Source organism: Chenopodium album, chromosome 9, assembly GCF_948465745.1.
Source record: "Chenopodium album chromosome 9, dcCheAlbu1.1, whole genome shotgun sequence".
NCBI classification, from domain to species: Eukaryota; Viridiplantae; Streptophyta; class Magnoliopsida; order Caryophyllales; family Amaranthaceae; genus Chenopodium; species Chenopodium album.
Window position 1 is genome coordinate 22,923,309 of NC_137842.1, and position 19,304 is coordinate 22,942,612.

A 19,304-nucleotide genomic window follows, 5' to 3' on the forward strand; every position below is an offset into this window, starting at 1 on the left:
TCTAATACTGTATAATACTTGTTGAGTTTAGAACAACATACACTACTTTGATAGATATATAGCTACGTAATTATAGGCAGCAACCAACACCAAAACAAACTTTATCATCTACGTAATTATAGTGCAACTTGTAGTTTTTATATATATATATAAAAAAAAATTTAATATAATAGGTGATGACATCATACAACAAAATGGCGGGAAAATTTTTAATGTGGAAGTGACATGTAGGACAGGGAGGGGGTGTATGATGTCAGCGAACTTTTGTTTTAGTAATAGTTAATAAATTTATAGAGTAGAGAGTAGGGTTTAATTTTGGGCTCAATAAATAAATGAGCTTGAGTTATGAAACATTTGAACCACAAGGGTTCAAATAAATGGTTGGACTTATTTAAATGAAATGGGTTATTCCAATAAAGGTATGTAGGACTAGGTTACATGCAATATTTTAAACAAGGCCCAATAATTAATAGATGTTTGACCCAAAATATATTTTACTTTTATAAAACCTTATAGTTAAAATACTTTAACCATTTAAAATATTTAATTAAAATACTTGATCCCTTAAAAATATATTTTATAAATACTTTATAAAAAATACATAAAATATGGAGTATTACACTTTCTGTCTTAGTCAGATGGGTAGGTCGATCCTACTTACCGGGTGCACCACGCCGCCCCGAAATCGAACTAAGGGGTGGGCGACCGGATGCATGCTGATGGGCTTGTATTTGAGCTTCTTTAAGCACTTGTAGCTGATGATATTAGAGAAGCTGCCTGTATCTATGAGGATCCGGCCAACCAGTTGGTTTTTGGTGGCAGTACAGATTCTTGTGAAACATCTTTGTGGTACTCTCCCCACATAAGACGCCAAATGTTTTGGTTATTATTATTATTTTTCTTTATTTTTTTTTTTTTTTTATGTCCCTCGGGAGAGTTATAGCTCGCTGGCTGGAGTCAAGCCGCATGTACCTGAAAAACAATAGGAAGCTCCGGATGTTCGGAGTTCCGCCTCCGATGATCATGTTAGTACGGGTCGGAGTGAAAAAGATGCGGAAAGTATATATCTTTTCGGATTTCGAGATCGGGTGTCTCTTTGTTTTCGAGAGTGATGGGTGAGGTAATGATTGGAACGTGTCCCAATAAATGGGAGAATCTCCCTATCTATAGGGTCCTAGAAATGTGTGTCCCTGTCCTAGGGTTTGATGACCTAGGATCTTTGGATGCGCCGTTTTGCGGCTACCTCAGGAATTGGGCCTTGAAAGCCGCCAATTCCTGATGGGCAATCTGCTTGACACGTGTCATTCCCTGGATGGTCCACTTGGAGACCTTTTTCAAGCGACATGTGTCATGCTCTAATTAGGCCAAATAGTGGCGTATAAATACCCAAAACACGGGGTATTACAAAAATACATTGTAAATTTTTAGGGTCTAAAGTGATTATAAAAATAAAAATGCAACTATAAAGTTGTACATTATTAATACAATTATTGATAACATAGCTTAACATAATTTATATTAATGTAATTATCAACATAATCTTACCTAATTAATATAAAGAATTTTTATTTGTAAAAGTATGGTTTCATATTTTGATTAATTCGGGTTTTTTTGGATCCAAACAAGGTCAAAATCTAAAAAATTGAATTTTTAAAAATTTCAATCCAATACAATCCGAATTGATAATTCAATTTGAATTGGATTGATATTGTGGATTTTTTTTTCCAATAATAGACACCCGTAAATTTGATTTGTGTTTTTCTCAATCTCACTAACCACCACCACCTCTTTCACCTTCACTATCAACACTGTCTTCCTTCAATTCCGACTAATGTTGATTCGAATCCTTGCTAGAGCAAAAATTCCATTTTTATCACCTCTAATTCTTCTTCAATTGAACAAAACATTGCCCATTAATCCGCCTTTAACCTCGTTGTTAAACCCTAATTTATCGAGCTTGGGTTCGAATGATATAGCAAAACCAACAAATGGGTTTTCCTTAATTTTGGAGAGAGAATACCACGATGGTAGGCCAAGAGGTCCTCTTTGGAGGGGTAAGAAGTTAATTGGAAAAGAGGCTCTTTTTGTAATTCTGGGTTTGAAGAGGTTTAAGGATGATGAAGAGAAGCTTGATAAATTTGTCAAAAATCATGTGTTGAGGCTTCTGAAGATGGATATGATTGCTGTTCTTTCTGAACTTCAGCGACAAGATGAGGTTTCTTTGGCCCTCAAGGTTTGTCTTACGATTTCGAATTCAATTTTTATATGTAAATTCTTGATCTTTATTGTTTATTTGCGCATTATTGTGAAGTTTGTGTGGTTTTTTGCGCTTGATTCTGATGTTTGGGTTTTTAATTTTGCATGATTTTTGAATCATTTATTCTTTTATACAGCTTATGCAATCGTTTAAGCTATTACGATTTTGTTGTGGTCATTTTTAAGTTGTTGAGTTTAATAATCTTAATTACTCATGATACAATTTGGTTACAAGCATCTTAGTATGATATTATTGCTTCAAATTCTAATAATGGCTAGAGCTGGGAATTTTTGTGTTGACTTAGCCCCGTTTGGTTTGATGTAAAATATTTTCAATGAAAATTTAGCTTTGATGAAAACATATTTTCAAGGAAAAGTACAATTGGCAGATTAGTTATCTTTTGTTTGGTTGCATACAAGAAAAGTTCAAGAAAATTCATAATTAGGAGTGGAAATGTGAGAATGGATGAAAGGGAAGTAAAAAGGATGTAAGGAGGAAGGAGGAAAATATGGTTTCCCTTGTTTTGTAAAGGGAAAATGTTTTCCATCATCAAGGATGCAATTTTCCACCATTGAAAAAATGGTTTTCCACCCCTTCAAAAACCAAACAAAGGAAAATGGGAAAATCGTTTTCTATAAAAACATTTTACGTTAAACCAAACGGGGCCTTAGTGTAGTTGTATAGTGGCCTGTATAGGTTTCCTTTAATTAAGATGAAGGTTTGCTTAGATTTTTATTTGTAAATATGTTTTGTGCTACGTTTTAATCATATAAAAACATCTAGGGCTAAAGACTAGTTATGAAAGTGCTATCCAAATTATTCATTTGTCACTTTGTTTCGTTCGGTTATAAGTTGTATGGCTTTTAGGCTTTGTTCATTGCTTGGGAAGCAAATTCTTATATAAATGGAATGAGTATTTTTTTAACAGCCACAAAACAAAACCAGAATAATATTTAGGTCCTTTGTCTAGCTTACATAGTTAGACTCTGAACTACATGTGTAAGAATGGCCTCTGTCTTAGTTAGAGATTTTCTCACTCAATGCTTCCCTCGGAGCAAAGCTTTTGCTTGAAGGTACGAACCTTCATAAAAGAGTTTGTATGAGGATGATAAAGATACAATTCCCTGCCTTTCCTTAACTTTTCCTTGCCTCGAGGAAAGATTTTCATACGCATGGAAGGTTTTCTTGTGTTGACAAAGGTAGTCTTCACAATTTGTTGGCCTTTGTGAGACAAGGCATGTGATATTGTCTCCTTCACATTATCAATGTCTATGCTCTCCTTTATGGGAAGATCCCCTTCATTACCACTTCGAGACGAGGTTTCGCTCCCTTCCTTGGTTTTATCCGCAAAATCCTAGTCTTGGGCCTTAGAGCTTAATTCCTTCCCCTCTTCTGAAGGTATGGGGTTCTTTCTTATACTTTGATCACTGAAACCAACTTTTGGCTCAATCTAAAAGGGCTCTTTTCACTGATGATAACTCCTTGGCTATAACTTTGTTATTTGGTTTCAATAGCCTTGCCTTATCCAAGTCTTCGTAAGCCCTATCAAACATCCTAAACTTCAATAAGACTATTCCTCTTTTTTACAGGGGATTCATGATAAGTTCCTCACAGTCCAAAAAAATAAATGGTTAATGATACAATCAACCAATGCATTATGACTTAATTATTCAATTGCTAATATTAATCCAGTCGAAAGAATCTTGAGGATATAAGCTGATGCTTGCCTTGCTTCCTTAGCTTTTCGAACTTTTGGTTAAGGCTAGAACTGTTTTAGTAAACAGCTTTATACCTCCGACCAAAGGTTCTGACAGCTTACTTGGTCTCTAAACTGATGTCTTCACATTTCTCTTATCAATCCCCAACACCATATAGCAATAGGCAATGGCTTTGCCCAGTCATTTAGTTTAATTACACTAGCTGCCAATTTCAAATGTAATATTATGGCAAAATCTGTAAGCAATGAATTATTTTCACAAGCACTGGAAAATCATCACAAATAATAGTTACTAACACACAAACACTTGATTGCTTTGTTATACTTCACAACCACAGTACCAATTACATTCCCCTTGAAGAGAGAATTCTGCTCCTTGGAGAAATGTTGCATAAGGGATAGCTTCATCCAGGCTAGAAGTGTTTTCAAATAATTCTTCAACATACTAATCATCTTTCAGATTTTCTAGATGATAACACACAATGGAAGCCTAACTTGATTCGTCCTCACACTGCTCCAGTTGAACTATACTGAACAATACACTAAAATACTATCGAAACTCATGAAAATGAGAATGAAATCACACCAACACCAATACAGATAAGCTAGCACATACTACTTAAAGAAGACCTATTAAGAGGCAGAATAAAAAGCACCACATAACTTTTACAGAGAAGACAACCCCATCGGAGCTAAATTAGAGAATAAGCCTATGCAAACAGGCTCTTGAGTGGGGTATAATCGTCTTCTAGGTGTTAAAACAGCTTGTTTGCCGGCATCCCTAGAGGCTGGGGTGGATGCCGGCATGCTGTCATTACCTGAAACAGATGGTTTTATTGGTTTGGGGTAGTTGGGGGATGAGAAAAAAGTTATTGTAATTATTAATGGAATGAGTATTAGTGACTAGAATCTTCTGGATTGTGCAATCTTTTGTTCCCTTTGTTTTTTAGTACTTATTCCGTTTATCAATAATTGCAACAAGTTGACTTGTAATCATAAGATAAGAATGCGGTATCGGTCGCGATCGCGGAAATGGTCGCGGTATCACGGTATCGGGAATTGATGTGTTTGTCACGGGCTAGGTCGCGGTTGTACAGGCAGAATTTTGTTTCAAATTTATTAAACCAAAAAATAAATCTTAAGATTTTATTTTATTTTATATTTATATTTTATGATTATTAATTAAATTTAAGGCTTTTTGGCCCAATTGACAGGCCCCCTAACCCTATAAAATTCGAATTTCACTAAAAATATATCGAACTCGACACTATACACACTATACAGTTGTACAATACTAAATTAAAAGGTAAGAGGAGAGGTCTAGAAAAGTATCACGTGGTGTTGTTTATTTTATTTGAATAAATCCTACCCCACTATCCCCACCTACCCAAAAGAAATCCTGCCAGCTCACTCTCTCACCTGCTCAACTAGTTTCTCTCTCCTCTTCCAAGAATTCTTTGATTTTAACGGAGGTTTATGACTTTTCTCCACTTTTTCCCTTTCTTTTCCCTTAAAAAGCAAGTACTTCATTGGAAATTAACCAGTTGTGAGATAATATCGGTCAATGCGGGCGAAATTTAGTTCGTATCGGTTGAATAGGCCGAAAACTCGGCATTTTAAAAAACACCGCATCAAATCGGGAATTCTCGGATCGGTAGGCTTGAAATCCGGTACATATCGGACGCATTTTTATTCTATGCTTGTATTAAGAATTTAAGCAAGTATATGGTGACTTTTACACAAGGAGCCTGTAGAACATTTTAGGTGGGTTTAGCTGAAAGTCAAATGTGGTGACTTGAGTTAGAAAACTGGTTGGTAGAATTACTATTTGCTAAGATCTGTTTCCAGCTTTGGAAATTTATTCAACTTTGAGAAGCACGGATGATCATTCTGATAAAGTCGGCCCTTCTTTGTCTGTCAAATTCTTGTAGCAACTTCGAGAAGTATCTTGACTTCCCTGACCCAGTTTTTCGATCCTACCATTCTTTTGGCTATAATAATGACGACTTTAGTGTGAATCTTTTCTTCGAATGTTTCTTTACCACATTTTTCTTCGAATGTTTCTTTACCACATTATGAAGAGTGAACAAGAAATGATTTTAAAGTTTAAATAGGTTGTTCCTCTGCATAATTTTATCAGAGCTCAATGAACAATCATTGACTTTCTTTGAGATCCTGAATATATTTATTTGAAATTTGAAGTACTATTATTCCCAAAAAAAAAACTCTTATTGTATTTTGTATGGGCCAAACTTTTTTTGAGTTGAACTTCTGTTAATTTCAATGCTTTATTTGTGAGTAGTTTTGCACTTTTACAAGACACTTAGATAGTTAGATCTAGTGATTTATGAGGGAATTTTTTTTTTTTCCCATTTTGTGAACTTTTCATTTCTAAATTCTAATATTTAGAAAAGTGGAGTTTTGCAAGTACTCATATCATATTTAAGATGCTGACAGCTATATGCTAATTTATTGCTTTAAGCTTAGTCCAAATAAATGTTACAAAGATTTGCAGATGCAATTGGATGCTCTGCAAATCTGTGTCCCTCTGTTAGTGGTAGGTATGTGGGAGTTTAGGGTAGGAGTGGGACTTGATTTCAATTGGATGAAACTCCCCTCCCATATTAGTTTCTTGGGTTTGGGAATAAAGCTTGGAAACGGCTATATGCCCTCTTTATTAAAATTAGTTGCATTTACCTCTTACAAGGCATTGATCCCTTTTTTCTTTCCTTAAATGAATTACCAACAACAAATCCCATTCCATATCCCAGTCTCTATTGTCAAAATTCCCATTCCTACAAACGCCCCCTCTATGTAGGGAAATGACTACTCTCTTTCTAGGAAGTTTGCTCTTTCCATACAACTAGCAGTGTTTATTTTATTCTATGTGACCTACTCAATCATGTATACAAATGGCCATTGGAAACTTTTGAAAAGAAAATTTTCTCCCCAATAGCTATCTTAACGGTTATCTTCTTGAATCAGATGTTTAGAGTAATTCAAAAGCAGGACTGGTATCATGCTGATACGTATCTTTATAAGGACTTGATTATTGCAATGGCGAGATCTAAAAGAATGGATGATGTGACGACACTTTGGGAAGACATGAAAAAAGAGAATTTGTTTCTTGATTCTCAAACATATACTGAAGTTATTAGAGGCTTCTTAAGAGATGGTTCCCCTGCAGATGCTATGAACACCTATGAGGACATGCTGAAGGCTCCAGAACTTCCAGCAGAACTGCCATTTAGGATTTTAATGAAAGGTCTTTTGCCACATCCACTTTTGAGAAACAAAGTTAAGAAAGATTTTGAGGAACTTTTTCCTGAGCATTCTGTGTATGATCCACCTCAAGAGATATTCGGAATGCGATGAGGTTTGTAACTTGGATACTTATTTTGTTGTCAGATCTACGTCTCCTTTTTCCTTTGTACAAAATGTCATACTGTGATTTGTGGTCTTTTGTATATGTCATGCATCAGAGAGCTTGATATCGTTGCTGTTGTGTTTGCATGTGTGCTCTTTGTGCTGTATAACTGTTGAAGTGTTGGATTCTGTTTGACAATATGTGTGGTATGCTGGAGGTAAATTGGTAACTCACATTGAAACACTGGTATGCCAAATACTTGTATATATAATATTGAGAGTTTTTAGTTCTATACATGTGTAACATAACTACTACGTAGTAATTTAGATATTTTATGTTGTGTGAAACAAAGAGAAGGATTTCCTTGTAACGTGGCCGACTTATTTGCTACTTTTGGGAAATATTGAGTTGATTTCAAATTGGTGTTGTATATGTGTGTGATAAGCTATACGTAAGGAAGTTTTATTTGCTTAGTAGGCTGTTAAAAGCATTAATTTTGTTTGTGTAAGGAAGCTTTGACCTCGACCTGTTTTTTAAAACTAATTTAAGGCTTTGATTGTTTGATTGAAAATATTTTTCATGGAAAAACATTAAGAAACAATTTTAATGGAAAACGTTATTGTGAAAAGAGTTTTCCTTTGTTTTTTTATTATAGGAAAACTTGGGAAAAAAGAAATATGAAAGTAAAAGGGAGGGGAAGGATAAAGGAGAGAAATAGAGAAGTGAGGAGTAACGTGGAAAATGTGGCATACGCCACATACATTCTTTACAAGAGGTTATTAGTTTTCCTTCTATAATAAGTAACTTTTCACCTATGACAAATCGATTTCCCCCTTTAACTAAAAAGCAAAAGAAAATGGAGAAATGAATGAAAATAATCATTTTCTAGTCTAATAATTTCCATTAAAATAATTAGAGCCTAAGTGTATAATCTTGTTGAGTGAAATTTTGGTTGCAAGGGTGTTTATGATTTGAATTAATAAAACAAGCAAAAGAAAATAGAGAAATGAATGAAAACAATCTTTTTCTACTCGAACAATTTCCACCAAAACAAAAAAGAGCCTAAGTGTATCTTATTGAGTAAAATTGTGGCGGCAAAGGTGTTTATGATGTGCAATGACTTGAGCTTGTCTCTAAAGCTCCAAACTTAAGCCTCGACTCTCCTTGGTTCAAATAGAGCTCGACTCTAGTTAGGCTTGAAAATGATTGGCTAATTGTTATTAACTTTTTTATTTTTATTTTTTTTTTAATTTTATAATTAGTTAAAGTTTAAAAAAGGAGTATTCCAATAGTCTAATGATGTGACTCGAAATAAAATAACATTAGGAAATGTGTACCTTGTATGTTGATCAGGGTTCAAAATGCGGCCTTATCATAATGTATCGGTCGAGATGTAGCGATTTTGAATTTTGCCGAACCTAGATTGAGCGATTTGATGCGGGTTATTAAAATACATCGCATTTTTGGCCCGAATCGTCCGATACACCGATATAACTATGAATTGTCCGAGAAATCGCATAATTTCGCAATTTTTTCTTTGAAAAACAGAAAGAAAAGGATAGAGATAGAGGAGAGAGAGAAGGGCAGGAAGAGGAGAGAGAGAGGGGTGCTTTGAGAGGGGTGTGAGGTGACCAATGAGCTGATAGGTGAGAGTTGGGAATTGGGATGTAGCCCATGTGGACACGTGTCATTTTATAAACCATTACTTTTTACTTTTGACCTACTCCAGTAACTTAACAAGTTGTTTTCTTTGTACTCTTTATTTATGTGTTAGTGTGTTACCATAACTTACCGTTAAGACAATTTATTTTATAGGAATTGGACTAATAATTGAAAATAATACGGAGTACTAATTTTAATTATTAGAAAAAGATAAAAAAATATTAAGTTTTAAAATTTATGAGTTGTAATATTGATAAAACATATAAAAACTAAAATTCGGTCTCCACATCCGTGATAACCGCATCAATACCGTTACCGCGACATGTTACCGTTATCGCGATCGCGACCGAAACCGTGCTCGAAACCGCATTTTCAAACCATGATGTTGATAGCCTTTTAGGGAAAGATGATACACATACATCTTGGATGTTACATGAGGCCTGATATTGTGACAACACTGCACTTGAGTTTTTTAATAAGCTGGAAACAAACTTATTTTATTTTATTATTTCTTTTTTTTTTTTTTTTTTTTTTTTTTTGGGGAGGGGGCTTTTTGCTTCTTAGCACCAGATTGAGTAATTGAGAGCTAAAATTCCCAATGAAATTTCACTACACTTTTGGCGCTTAACATTTTAGGAAAAGTGAATCACTGATTATTTTCCATGAGATTAAAGAATTCTCTCTCCACCCAAAACCCAATTTTTTTTTGTAGATACAAGCGAATCAACTATTGAAAGCATAAGCGCTTAACGTTTTTTCTCTCCTCCCAAAACCCTATTTTTTCTTGTAACTCCTTTGCCCCTATGCTTTCAATAGTTGTTAATCCATTTGATGTTAGGTACCCTTTGTTTCATGTTCTTCATAATTTTATTTGTGGGTGATTTTCATGTAAAATCTTAGGTTTTGGGTGTAATTTCAATTTCTAATAAATTAGATAAATCAGTCAAAACCACCTTTTAAAATTGGGTTTTTGTCAAAAACCACCTTCAAAATTTATTTATTTATTTCTGTATGGAGTCAGAAGACCACCTTTTCCTAGATAGGCCCGGATTTCACCCTTTGACTCACTATTTTTGACATTAACTTTGCTCAACCCTTATTTTTTCTCGTTCCGTGGCTGGACTACCACCTCTTCTTTCCTTTCCACCACCACTATTTCTCTTTCTCCCAAGTCCCACCTCCATTGTCACTGCCCCTCTCACTACCCCTTTCTCTCTCTTCTTTTTTATTTTTATTGCTGTTTATTTATTTATTTGTTTATTTATTTTTATCTCTATCTATTTTAATTCTAATTGTTTGGTGGGTTTTCTGTTGATTGAGGTTGTTTTTAGGTTAAATGTTAGTTTTCAAGTTTTCCAAGTTGTTTTGGGAGTGGGTGAACTTGATTTTGAAGTAGCTGACATGGTTTTCTTGACATTGTTTTGGAGGTTAGGGTTTTTTTTATTTATTTTTTATTTTTTTATTGGAGTGACTTTATGAGGTAGGTGTGTGGTTATGGTGTGGTTAAGTGGTTTAAAGGGAGTTAGGGGGTTTTCTGCGGTGTGTAATTGGTTTTAGAGGTGTTTGGGTGGTGTTAAACTTTTAAGGGAGTTGGTTGGATTTTGGAGAGGTTCGGTGGGCCGACATTTGTGGGTCTGGTGGTGATATAGTTGAAAAGGGTGTTTTTAGTGGTCATGTGCATGGCACGTGAGTGGTCAACACCAAAAAAGAAATTTCAGAATTCGGCATAAGGTGCTAATTCACAAAAAAAAAAAAAAAAAAGGTGGCTTCTTACGGAATTTTAAAGAATATATTAAAAGATGGTTTTTTGACTAATGTTCCGATAGGTGTCTAGATCTTTCAAACTAGGGTTCTAAATGATTTGGGACTAGCTCGAATTTTGTAGAAAATCAAAGGTTTATGAGACCGAATTTATCAAATTAGATTTACAATTAACATAGGTTAAGCTTGATTGTTCAGATACTTATTTTTTGTTCTTCCTAATTTAATTTAATTATTTTTTTAAAAAAGTACATTAAAAAATAAATAATTTTTTTTGTGTGTTCATATCTGTTGATTTTCTGGTTTCATAGTCTCTCTTCTACTCTCTTGCTTTGTCTCAGTGCATGCCCCTTTTTGCTATAGCATACCAGCCATATTGCTATTGTAATTAATTTTAAGTTACATTTTTAAAAAAATCGATGTATTCTAAGTATATGGGACGTGGATCATTTGAATCAAACATCAACTATTTACTGTATTTTCTTTTCCAGTCTCACTGATTCTCTTCCTTTATCACTAATTTTCTTATCCTCAAACTATTAACCTGTATCCTCCAAGCATTTTTTTTTTTTTACTTCCTGGCATAACAAAAAAGAAAAACACTTTTCCCAACACCATTATTCCGTCCAATTCAAAGAACATTACCCTAATCTTTGCTGTAATTCTCAGAAATGTCATCGCCATAACACCGCCGACTTACCTATTTACAGAGACCGACAAACTCATCCCTTGGGCCCAAAGTCTCATTGCAAAAAAAGGAAAAAAAAAAAAAACATCAGCACAGATTGCGATCATGCTGACAACAATAGCCCAACTGAGCATATGGGCTGATTGCTCATGAAACATGGACCCAAGGCCAAAATTGATAGGGACACAACCATACCAGCCGAGCTCAGTAAGAGAAGAGGTCTCCTACCATACTTCTCTTAGAAAAGAGCTGATATCATGCAAAGGTAGCTTTTGGCTGTTCCCATGATTAGATTAATGTTATGAGCTACAGGCTATGTATATTATCTAGTCTTGACAGCAAAATATAGTATTGAACCTACTAGATAACAGTCTCTTGTGGTAACCAACTAGACTTGGCAGCATTATCTTCAACAAACACTTGTAACAGATGCATTAGTATATAAATATTAAGAATATTTTTGTTCAGAAGACTATAAATATCTGTGTATCTGCTGCAGTGGGTAAGGTGGCATCTAAAAGAATGTTTCAGTATTTTACTTCTGCATGGACTCTAACCCGGCTTTAGATCTTTTACATCTAACAATTTCTGTTTTTATTGAGTAATTTCAGAGTCTCCAATGTTTTTGGTTGAACATTTTGCGCGGAACACTCAAATTTGATTTGAGCCTAACTGTATGAGTCGTTCTGATCAGCATGGCTTTGGTTAATATCTTCTCATTGGGTTATAGTTAAGGCTTTCTGATTGGTACTGCTCCTATGGTTAAGCTCTTTCTGATTTGCGCTACTTTGTTTATGTCCTAAATCATCTGAAATAACTTGTTAGCTGTTTCTCTTTATTATGTTGGGGTATTGGATTTCTTAATTCAATTTTGTGTCTTAGATTCTCGTTAGGTTTACTCTTTTTGTCTCTTTTTTTAATCCCTGAAGGCTAAATTTTACTTGAATTTTAAGTAAGAGAATTTTGTTCAGCTTTGCATCATCTGAAAGTCTGATTACCCTGTTTTATGCTATAATATCATAATAAAATAGCATGATTCTTCTGAAATCAAACTCGTCATTTAGCTTGGTTATATGAATAGTTGTTATGATCCAAGATGAAAAATTATACAGTGGCCTTATACAGCCACTAGGTGGTGATCAGCTTGCTTATACGAGGCACAATAATCCTATGAATGCGTTTGGGGAGCCTGTTCAAAGTCAGGTACTTGAATTTTTAGTTAATTATCTGTCGAAGAGATTGGTCTTTTATTCCACAATCTTGGTGTAACACTAGTATGGTTAGGGACTTGATGCACTCATGAAAGAACCTGAAAAAGGAATCAAGCAGGATCTGCATTCCCAAACAAGTTTTATGGGTTGTTACTTGAGTTAACTTTTTTTTAAATTAAAATAAATAAATTTACTTTTTTGGGTTCATATTTGTTGATTTTCTTGTTTGTCTCAATGCTTGCCCCTTTTCTAATTCTCGTACTCTCTTTGCTGCAGAATGCTCCTATGCATATTATTAGTCCAATTGTCATCACTTATTACACCCTCCAGTCTAACATGCTCTGCTTTACCTGTATACCTTGCCTTTTGATTTACTCAATTGTCATTGGTTGTCACAATTTGATTTACTCAATTGTCATTGGGCCATATCTATTTTCCAATGATCCTGAATCTATTTTGGGTTGGATCAGATTTTGACTGAAGTGAAGAAGGCTAAAAAAGCCATGGACAAAATTGGCATCGGAGGTACAGTGAAAGCTAGCGTCGGTTCTTCATGAGAGGGATGTGATTTTGGCTCTGGGAGGAGAATGATTGCCTTCGACAAGGGGCATTAAGTTCTGCATTTGTTGTTTTTCTGTATGAACATCCTGTTAGCTGCTCCTATTTTTGCCATATAGGTGATCTGCATATCTCAGTGGTGGGGATCTTGAGAAAATTTCTTCTGAAGCTGAAAATATTCTAGTCTTTGTATTAACAACCATAGAAGTAGAAAGTTATTTAGAAGATACAAGAACGTTTTTTTAAAATTCAATGAAGGATATATGACAAAATTTTACTTCTATCTTTATGAGAACTTGTCGTCTTTGTCAGCAGGACCTTGTGGAGCGAGCTAAACCAGCGGGTTGGAGCCCAAGATTATTCCATTTATATTTACAAGGTCAAACTTTGCGGCTTTTACATAAATAATTGCGGAGTATTATTTTTGTGTAAATGATAATGGAGGTCGCTTGAAGCTTCTCCAATGGCGGAATTGTGGGTATTTTTAGAGAGAGAAAGAAGAAAGAGAAGCAGAAAGAATTAGGGAAGAAGAAGAATTGATTTTTAGTATATTGATGTATCGTGCTACAGTATTACAATTGATTAAGTAGTGGATTCCGTAATATTTTCACTAAGTGAAAATAACTAACCCTCCCATTGAAGTAATATCATTATAAAAAACCCTAGCCTCCTCTCTCTCTTCTCTCTCCTAAACTCTAGCCTCCATTATCAATTTTGAAGGGGCTTTTATCAGATTTTACAGGTGGAAAGCCCCAATCTTTATTTTCTTTTAAGCTTTTTGTTTCTTAGGTTACAATAATAATGTCTCCCTCGAAAAAGGGGTCTATCTCCTTCAAAAGACAAGGTTTTTTCGATCTCCTTCGAAAGACAAGGTTTTTCGGACTCCTTCGAAAGACTAGGTTTTATTTGTGTTTAATTTGGTCTCCGGTTGTGCGGGGCTACGATTGATTATGGCTCGATTTCGGGTTACGGAATCAGCACAAGAATTAACTTTCTCACAAAATTGCGAAGCGACGACGGATCCACTCAAAAAGTTGTATGAGACAACGAATCGAGAATATGCCGAATTGTTATATTTATGTATTTGGATTCTTAGCCCTTCCCCGATTAATTCTTGTTTGATTTTGTTAAATTTGTTTTCATTATTGTTAATTGTCAATTGTAGATGTCGTATGACTTTATTTAATGAAATTTAATGTCCTTTAGGACTTCTTTCAAAAAAAAAAAAAAAATAACTAACCCTCCCACTAACTAATCCAATTTCTAACAAACTTGTAACATACTCTAATTATTACATGATTTGTGATTTAATATTGAATTAGCTTGCTTAACTAATTCCAGCTGTATTGCAGCTTCACCCCATTCAAAAGAACTAACAAAATCAGGAAATCTTTGCTCCAAGTAATCAGCAGATTCCCAAGTAGCCTCATAAGCAGGAAAACCTTCCCAATGCACCAAGTACTGCACTTGTGCTTTATTATGAAACCTTACAATTTTTCTATCCAGAATAGCTGTAGGTCGAATGTCTTCAGATCCCACAATTTGTCCTTGAAAATAGATGGAATATGGGCTTCCATTGGCAGCTGACCTCCGAAACTCTTGAGTTGGGACACATGAAATGCGTCATGAATCTTTGCTTCAGTAGGTAACTTCAGCTTATAAGCAACTTTACCAACAACTGCTGCGACTTGAAATGACCATAATATTGATGAGAGAGCTTATAGTTGCATCTTCTCTGAACAGTAAACTGTCTGTAAGCTTGGAGTTTAAGCTAGACCCAATCACCTACTTGAAACACCCTATCTGATATGTGTTTATTAACCTGATTCTTCATTATTTGTTGAGCTTTTTCCAAGTGAAATTGAAGCTCAGATATCATTCTTTCCCTCCTTTGTAGACTTCTATCAAGCTCATCAATCTTAACTTCACCAGCTAGATAAGGAAGATGCAATGGTGGAGGTTGATTATAGACCACCTCATAAGGAGTAAGCTGTAAAGCAGAATGGAAGTGGGTATTATACCACCACTCAGCCAAAGGAAACCACTTGTGCCATTCTTGAGGTTGATCACCAGTCATACACCTCAAGTATGCCTCTAAACATCTATTAACAACCTCAGTCTGCCCATCAGTTTGTGGATGATAAGCTGTGGATAACTTCAAATTAGTCCCATACAAAGAGAACAAGCCTTTCCAGAACCGACTAACAAAGATTGAATCTCTGTCACTCACAATCGACCTAGGCCACCCATGAAGTTTAAACACATTATCTAAGTAACATTGAGCCACCTGAATTGCAGCATAGGGATGAGATAGTGCCATAAAGTGGGCATATTTGCTGAATCTGTCAACCACAATAAAAATAACATCCTTCCCAACAGATTTAGGAAGACTAGTTATGAAATCCATAGAGATATCTATCCAAACCTCCTCTAGAACAGGGAAAGGTTGAAGATGGCCAGGGTATGCAGCAGTATCATACTTGGCAGCCTAACAAACTACACATTTCCTTACAAAAGCACTAACATCTTTAGTGAGACCTCTTCAATAAAACAATTTCTTAACCCTTTTCAAGGTTAACTCCTTACCACCATGCCCACTCTCAGGAGATTCATGATGCCAAGCTAAAATCTTGGTTCTGAATTAAACATCAGGCCCCACATCAAATCTTGCCCTTCCTTTTCAACAAATTGCTCTCCCATTTAAAATCAGGAATAACAACTTGATTTTCAATTGCTGAACTATAGCAGCATAATTAGCATCCAAGTCATAACTGGCAGTGATCAGAGAACTCAAATTAGAATCCACCAGAGAAATAGCCATGAACAAAATCTCTAACTCTTGAACCATTGACAGAGCATCTGCTGCCACATTTTCCTTCCCACACTTGTATTGAATCTCATAATCAAACCCCATCAATTTTGACAACCAAAATTGCTGAAAGGGTGTAGAAATTTTCTGTTGAAGCAACCACTTCAAGCTCTTCTGATCTGTCTTAATGACAAAATGAGCACCAACTAAGGCCCTGTTTGATTCACCTTAATTTTACTGAACTAAAATTAATTTTACTGAACTAAAATTAATTTTACTGAACTAAACTTATTTTTACTGAACTGAACTTAATTTTACTGAACTGGAATTATTTTTACTGAACTTAAATTATTTTTACTGATTTTCTATTATAATTCTTCTTTAAGAAAACTGAATTTTACTGAACTGAACTTATTTTTACTGAATTGAAATTATTTTTACTTAATATTATTTTTTTAAGGTGAAGAGAACAGGGCCTAAATACTGCTCCCATTTTTTTTACTGCAAAGACAATTGCTAACAATTCCTTGTCATAAACTGACAGTTTATGCCATTCAGGACCCAAAGACCTACTAATATAGGCTAGAGGATGCCCTTCCTACATCAAAACTGCTCCAATGCCAGTCATGGAAGCATCAGTTTCCAAAATAAAATTCTTTTCGAAATCAGGTATAGCCAACACAGGAGTTGAAACTAAAGCAGATTTCAGCACTTCAAAAGCAGCTTGGGCTTGTTCATTCCAGCAAAATCCCTTCTTCTTGAGCTGGTCAGTGAAGGGTTTGCTAATGATAGTATAACCTTTGACAAATTCCTATAATACCCTGTCAACCCCAAAAAAACTTCTTAGTTCCTTGACATTAGAAGGAACAGGCCAACTGCTCACAGCTGCTATTTTCTTGGGGTCTGTCTCAACACCTTTTTTAGTGATATAATGCCCTAGATACTCAAGCCTTAAAGTAGCAAATACGCTTTTGCTCTCCTTAGCAAACATGTTTTGCTGCATCAAATCAAATACTTCACCCAAATGCTTCCAATGTCCTCCAGTGATCTGCTATAGACTAAAATGTCATCAAAGAAAACCAAAACACACTTTCTGAGCAAGGGCCTAAAAACATGATTCATCCACCCTTGAAAAGAAGCAGGTGCATTAGTTAGGCTAAAAGGCATAACTAAGATCTCATAATGACTAGAATGAGTTTTAAAAGCAGTCTTAAACACATCCGCAGAACTCACTCTCATTTGATGGTATCCTGCCCTTAGATCCAATTTACTGAACATAGAAGCCCCAGCAAGCTCATCTATCAACTCATCAATCACAGGAATGGGAAACTTGTTCTTCAAAGTTCTGTTGTTGAGCTCCCTATAATCCACACATAATCTCCATGTCCCATCCTTTTTACCCACCAAGACAACAGGAGAAACAAAAGGGCTTGAACTATTTTAGATAATGTATCCAACATTTCTTGAACCAATTGCTCAATTATATCTCTTTGCTTGAATGGATACCTATACGGTCTGATATTCACTGGTGTACTGCCTGGTATTAAGGGAATAGAATGATCAAACACTCCTCTAACAGGTGGAAGATCAGTAGGTTCCTCAAAAACCTTAGAGTATAGTTGTGTGATAGACAAAAATTCTGAACACTGTAAAACTGCACTAGTGTCCTGCTCCAATTGCATAATTGAACTATTAACATCTTGAACATGAATTAGGCAAAGTTGGATTGCAGAATCCATGATTGATTCCCTAGGATCACCCTCAACTACAGATAACTTCTTGGATGGTATTCCTTTTAAAACAAATTGCTCCCCTTGAAAAGTGAACTCCATCCTCAACTTGTGAAAATCCCAATAAATTGGACCCAACAGTCTCAACCATTGAATGCCCAACACCATATCACAGCTTCCTAAAGGAATAACCAAAACATCAGTTTCAAACTATGGCCATTCATCTCCCAAGAAAATCCTTTACAAGTTTGCTGACAAGGAATATGATTACCATCTGCCACTAAAATAGCTTGAAAAGGAATCTGGCTCAAAGCACAACCTAACTTAGAAGCAACAGATGCATCCACAAATTTGTGTGTACTACCAGAGTCAATAAGGATATGCAAATCCTTACCCTTAACTCTTTCCATTACTCTCATTGTCTAAAAGGATTGGTTCCCAACAAGGGCATTCATGGATATTTGAGGTTCAGCCAGAGGTTCAACAAAAGAGTCAAGATCACCCTTATCATCCTCACTATCAGAATCAATGGATCCAGGTATCCCTACTGTGAATAACTGAGGTTTCTTGAACTGACATTGATGTTCTCTAGAATAAGCCTGGTCACAGTAGTAACACAGTCCTTTAGCAATCTTTTCTTGCTAACATCAACTGGTATGTGTCTATAGTTCTTGTTTTTGTGAGGTGTCTAAGTTAACGTAGGCAAGTTAGGCTTAGAAGAAGGGGTAGGTAGCAAAGGAGGTAATGTTCTTGGAGTAAGTGTGTTTGAGGATTGTGTTTTTGAGGTGTAAGAAAAGGGTTTAGAACGATTATAGGTAGAAAAAGAACTCAGAGATTCTTCCTACAATCTAGCATATTGCCGCTTGAGCAATTGTAACTAGCATAAATGCCTTGACAAATGGTTTTACAGCAGGTTTTAACCCTCCCACAAAACTCTCCAAGATATATGAATCTGGCAATATCTGATTCTTCATCAACATAACAGACCTAAGTTTCTCAAAATCATCAATGTAATCTTCAATTGACCCCAATTGTTGCAATCTATTAAACTGCTCAACAGCATCTAAAGCAGAAGTGTCCTTGAAACGTGCAAACAAATCAACCACAAAATCATTCCAATCTACAACAATTGATCTCCTAATAGACAAGTAATTCATGACCCAATGTTCTGCTTTATCAGTCATATTTAAAGAAGCTAAATCCACTTTCTAATCATTAGCAATCTTGCAAAGAGTGAATTATTTGCAACATTTTTTTACCCAGGTTCTTGGATTAACTCCATTAAACTTAGGAAATTCAAGCTTAGGGTTCATACCTAAGGTCTTGGTGGGATTGGACTTGCTCAAGCTACCATTAGAAGAGGTAGGAGAAGACGGTTCAGAAGACGAGGTCAAAGGAATTGAAACCTTCTTGGCTTGAATTGCCTGCATCATCTTTACCATTTCATCAAATTTCTGATCGAATTTCGAAATCTAATCATCAATTCGTTTTTCCAGATTCTTGATTTGAGTTTCCATTGCTGCAACTCGTCGCGTAACAGGAGG

The 19,304-nt window shown here is 35.4% G+C and overlaps 2 protein-coding genes across 3 annotated transcripts; one reads left to right on the top strand and one right to left on the bottom strand.

Annotated features, from left to right (window-relative positions):
• Positions 1-1,738: 1,738 nt before the first annotated feature.
• Positions 1,739-13,535, top strand: LOC145558474 (protein THYLAKOID ASSEMBLY 8-like, chloroplastic). 2 transcript variants are annotated; one of them, XM_081619729.1, is made up of 3 exons: positions 1,739-2,233; positions 6,960-7,350; positions 12,940-13,104. In XM_081619729.1, the coding sequence occupies exons 1-2, from the start codon at positions 1,832-1,834 to the stop codon at positions 7,347-7,349; spliced, it is 792 nt and encodes a 263-aa protein (XP_081475855.1). In that variant the 5' UTR covers positions 1,739-1,831; the 3' UTR covers position 7,350; positions 12,940-13,104. The 2 variants fall into 2 exon arrangements, with proteins under 2 accessions (XP_081475855.1, XP_081475854.1); XM_081619728.1 differs by lacking the exon at positions 12,940-13,104 and adding an exon at positions 13,134-13,535 and having other exon boundaries at positions 1,740-2,233.
• A 4,647-nt stretch (positions 13,536-18,182) lies between these two features.
• On the bottom strand, positions 18,183-19,202 carry LOC145557530 (uncharacterized). The gene is made up of 3 exons (XM_081618704.1): positions 19,020-19,202; positions 18,621-18,968; positions 18,183-18,359 (listed from the first exon to the last, which is right to left on the bottom strand). The coding sequence occupies exons 1-3, from the start codon at positions 19,200-19,202 to the stop codon at positions 18,183-18,185; spliced, it is 708 nt and encodes a 235-aa protein (XP_081474830.1).
• Positions 19,203-19,304: the final 102 nt, after the last annotated feature.

Bases quoted from the DNA above. Each gene is read 5' to 3' on its own strand.
- LOC145558474 (XM_081619729.1), top strand. From the start codon at position 1,832: ATGTTGATTCGAATCCTTGCTAGAGCAAAAATTCCATTTTTATCACCT. The intron at 2,234-6,959 runs GTTTGTCTTACG...TTCTTGAATCAG, and splicing joins AGGTTTCTTTGGCCCTCAAG to ATGTTTAGAGTAATTCAAAA.
- LOC145557530 (XM_081618704.1), bottom strand. From the start codon at position 19,202: ATGGTAAAGATGATGCAGGCAATTCAAGCCAAGAAGGTTTCAATTCCT. The intron at 18,969-19,019 runs GTAAAAAAATGT...GCTAATGATTAG, and splicing joins GAGTTAATCCAAGAACCTGG to AAAGTGGATTTAGCTTCTTT. The intron at 18,360-18,620 runs GCAATATGCTAG...TACTGTGACCAG, and splicing joins TAGTTACAATTGCTCAAGCG to GCTTATTCTAGAGAACATCA.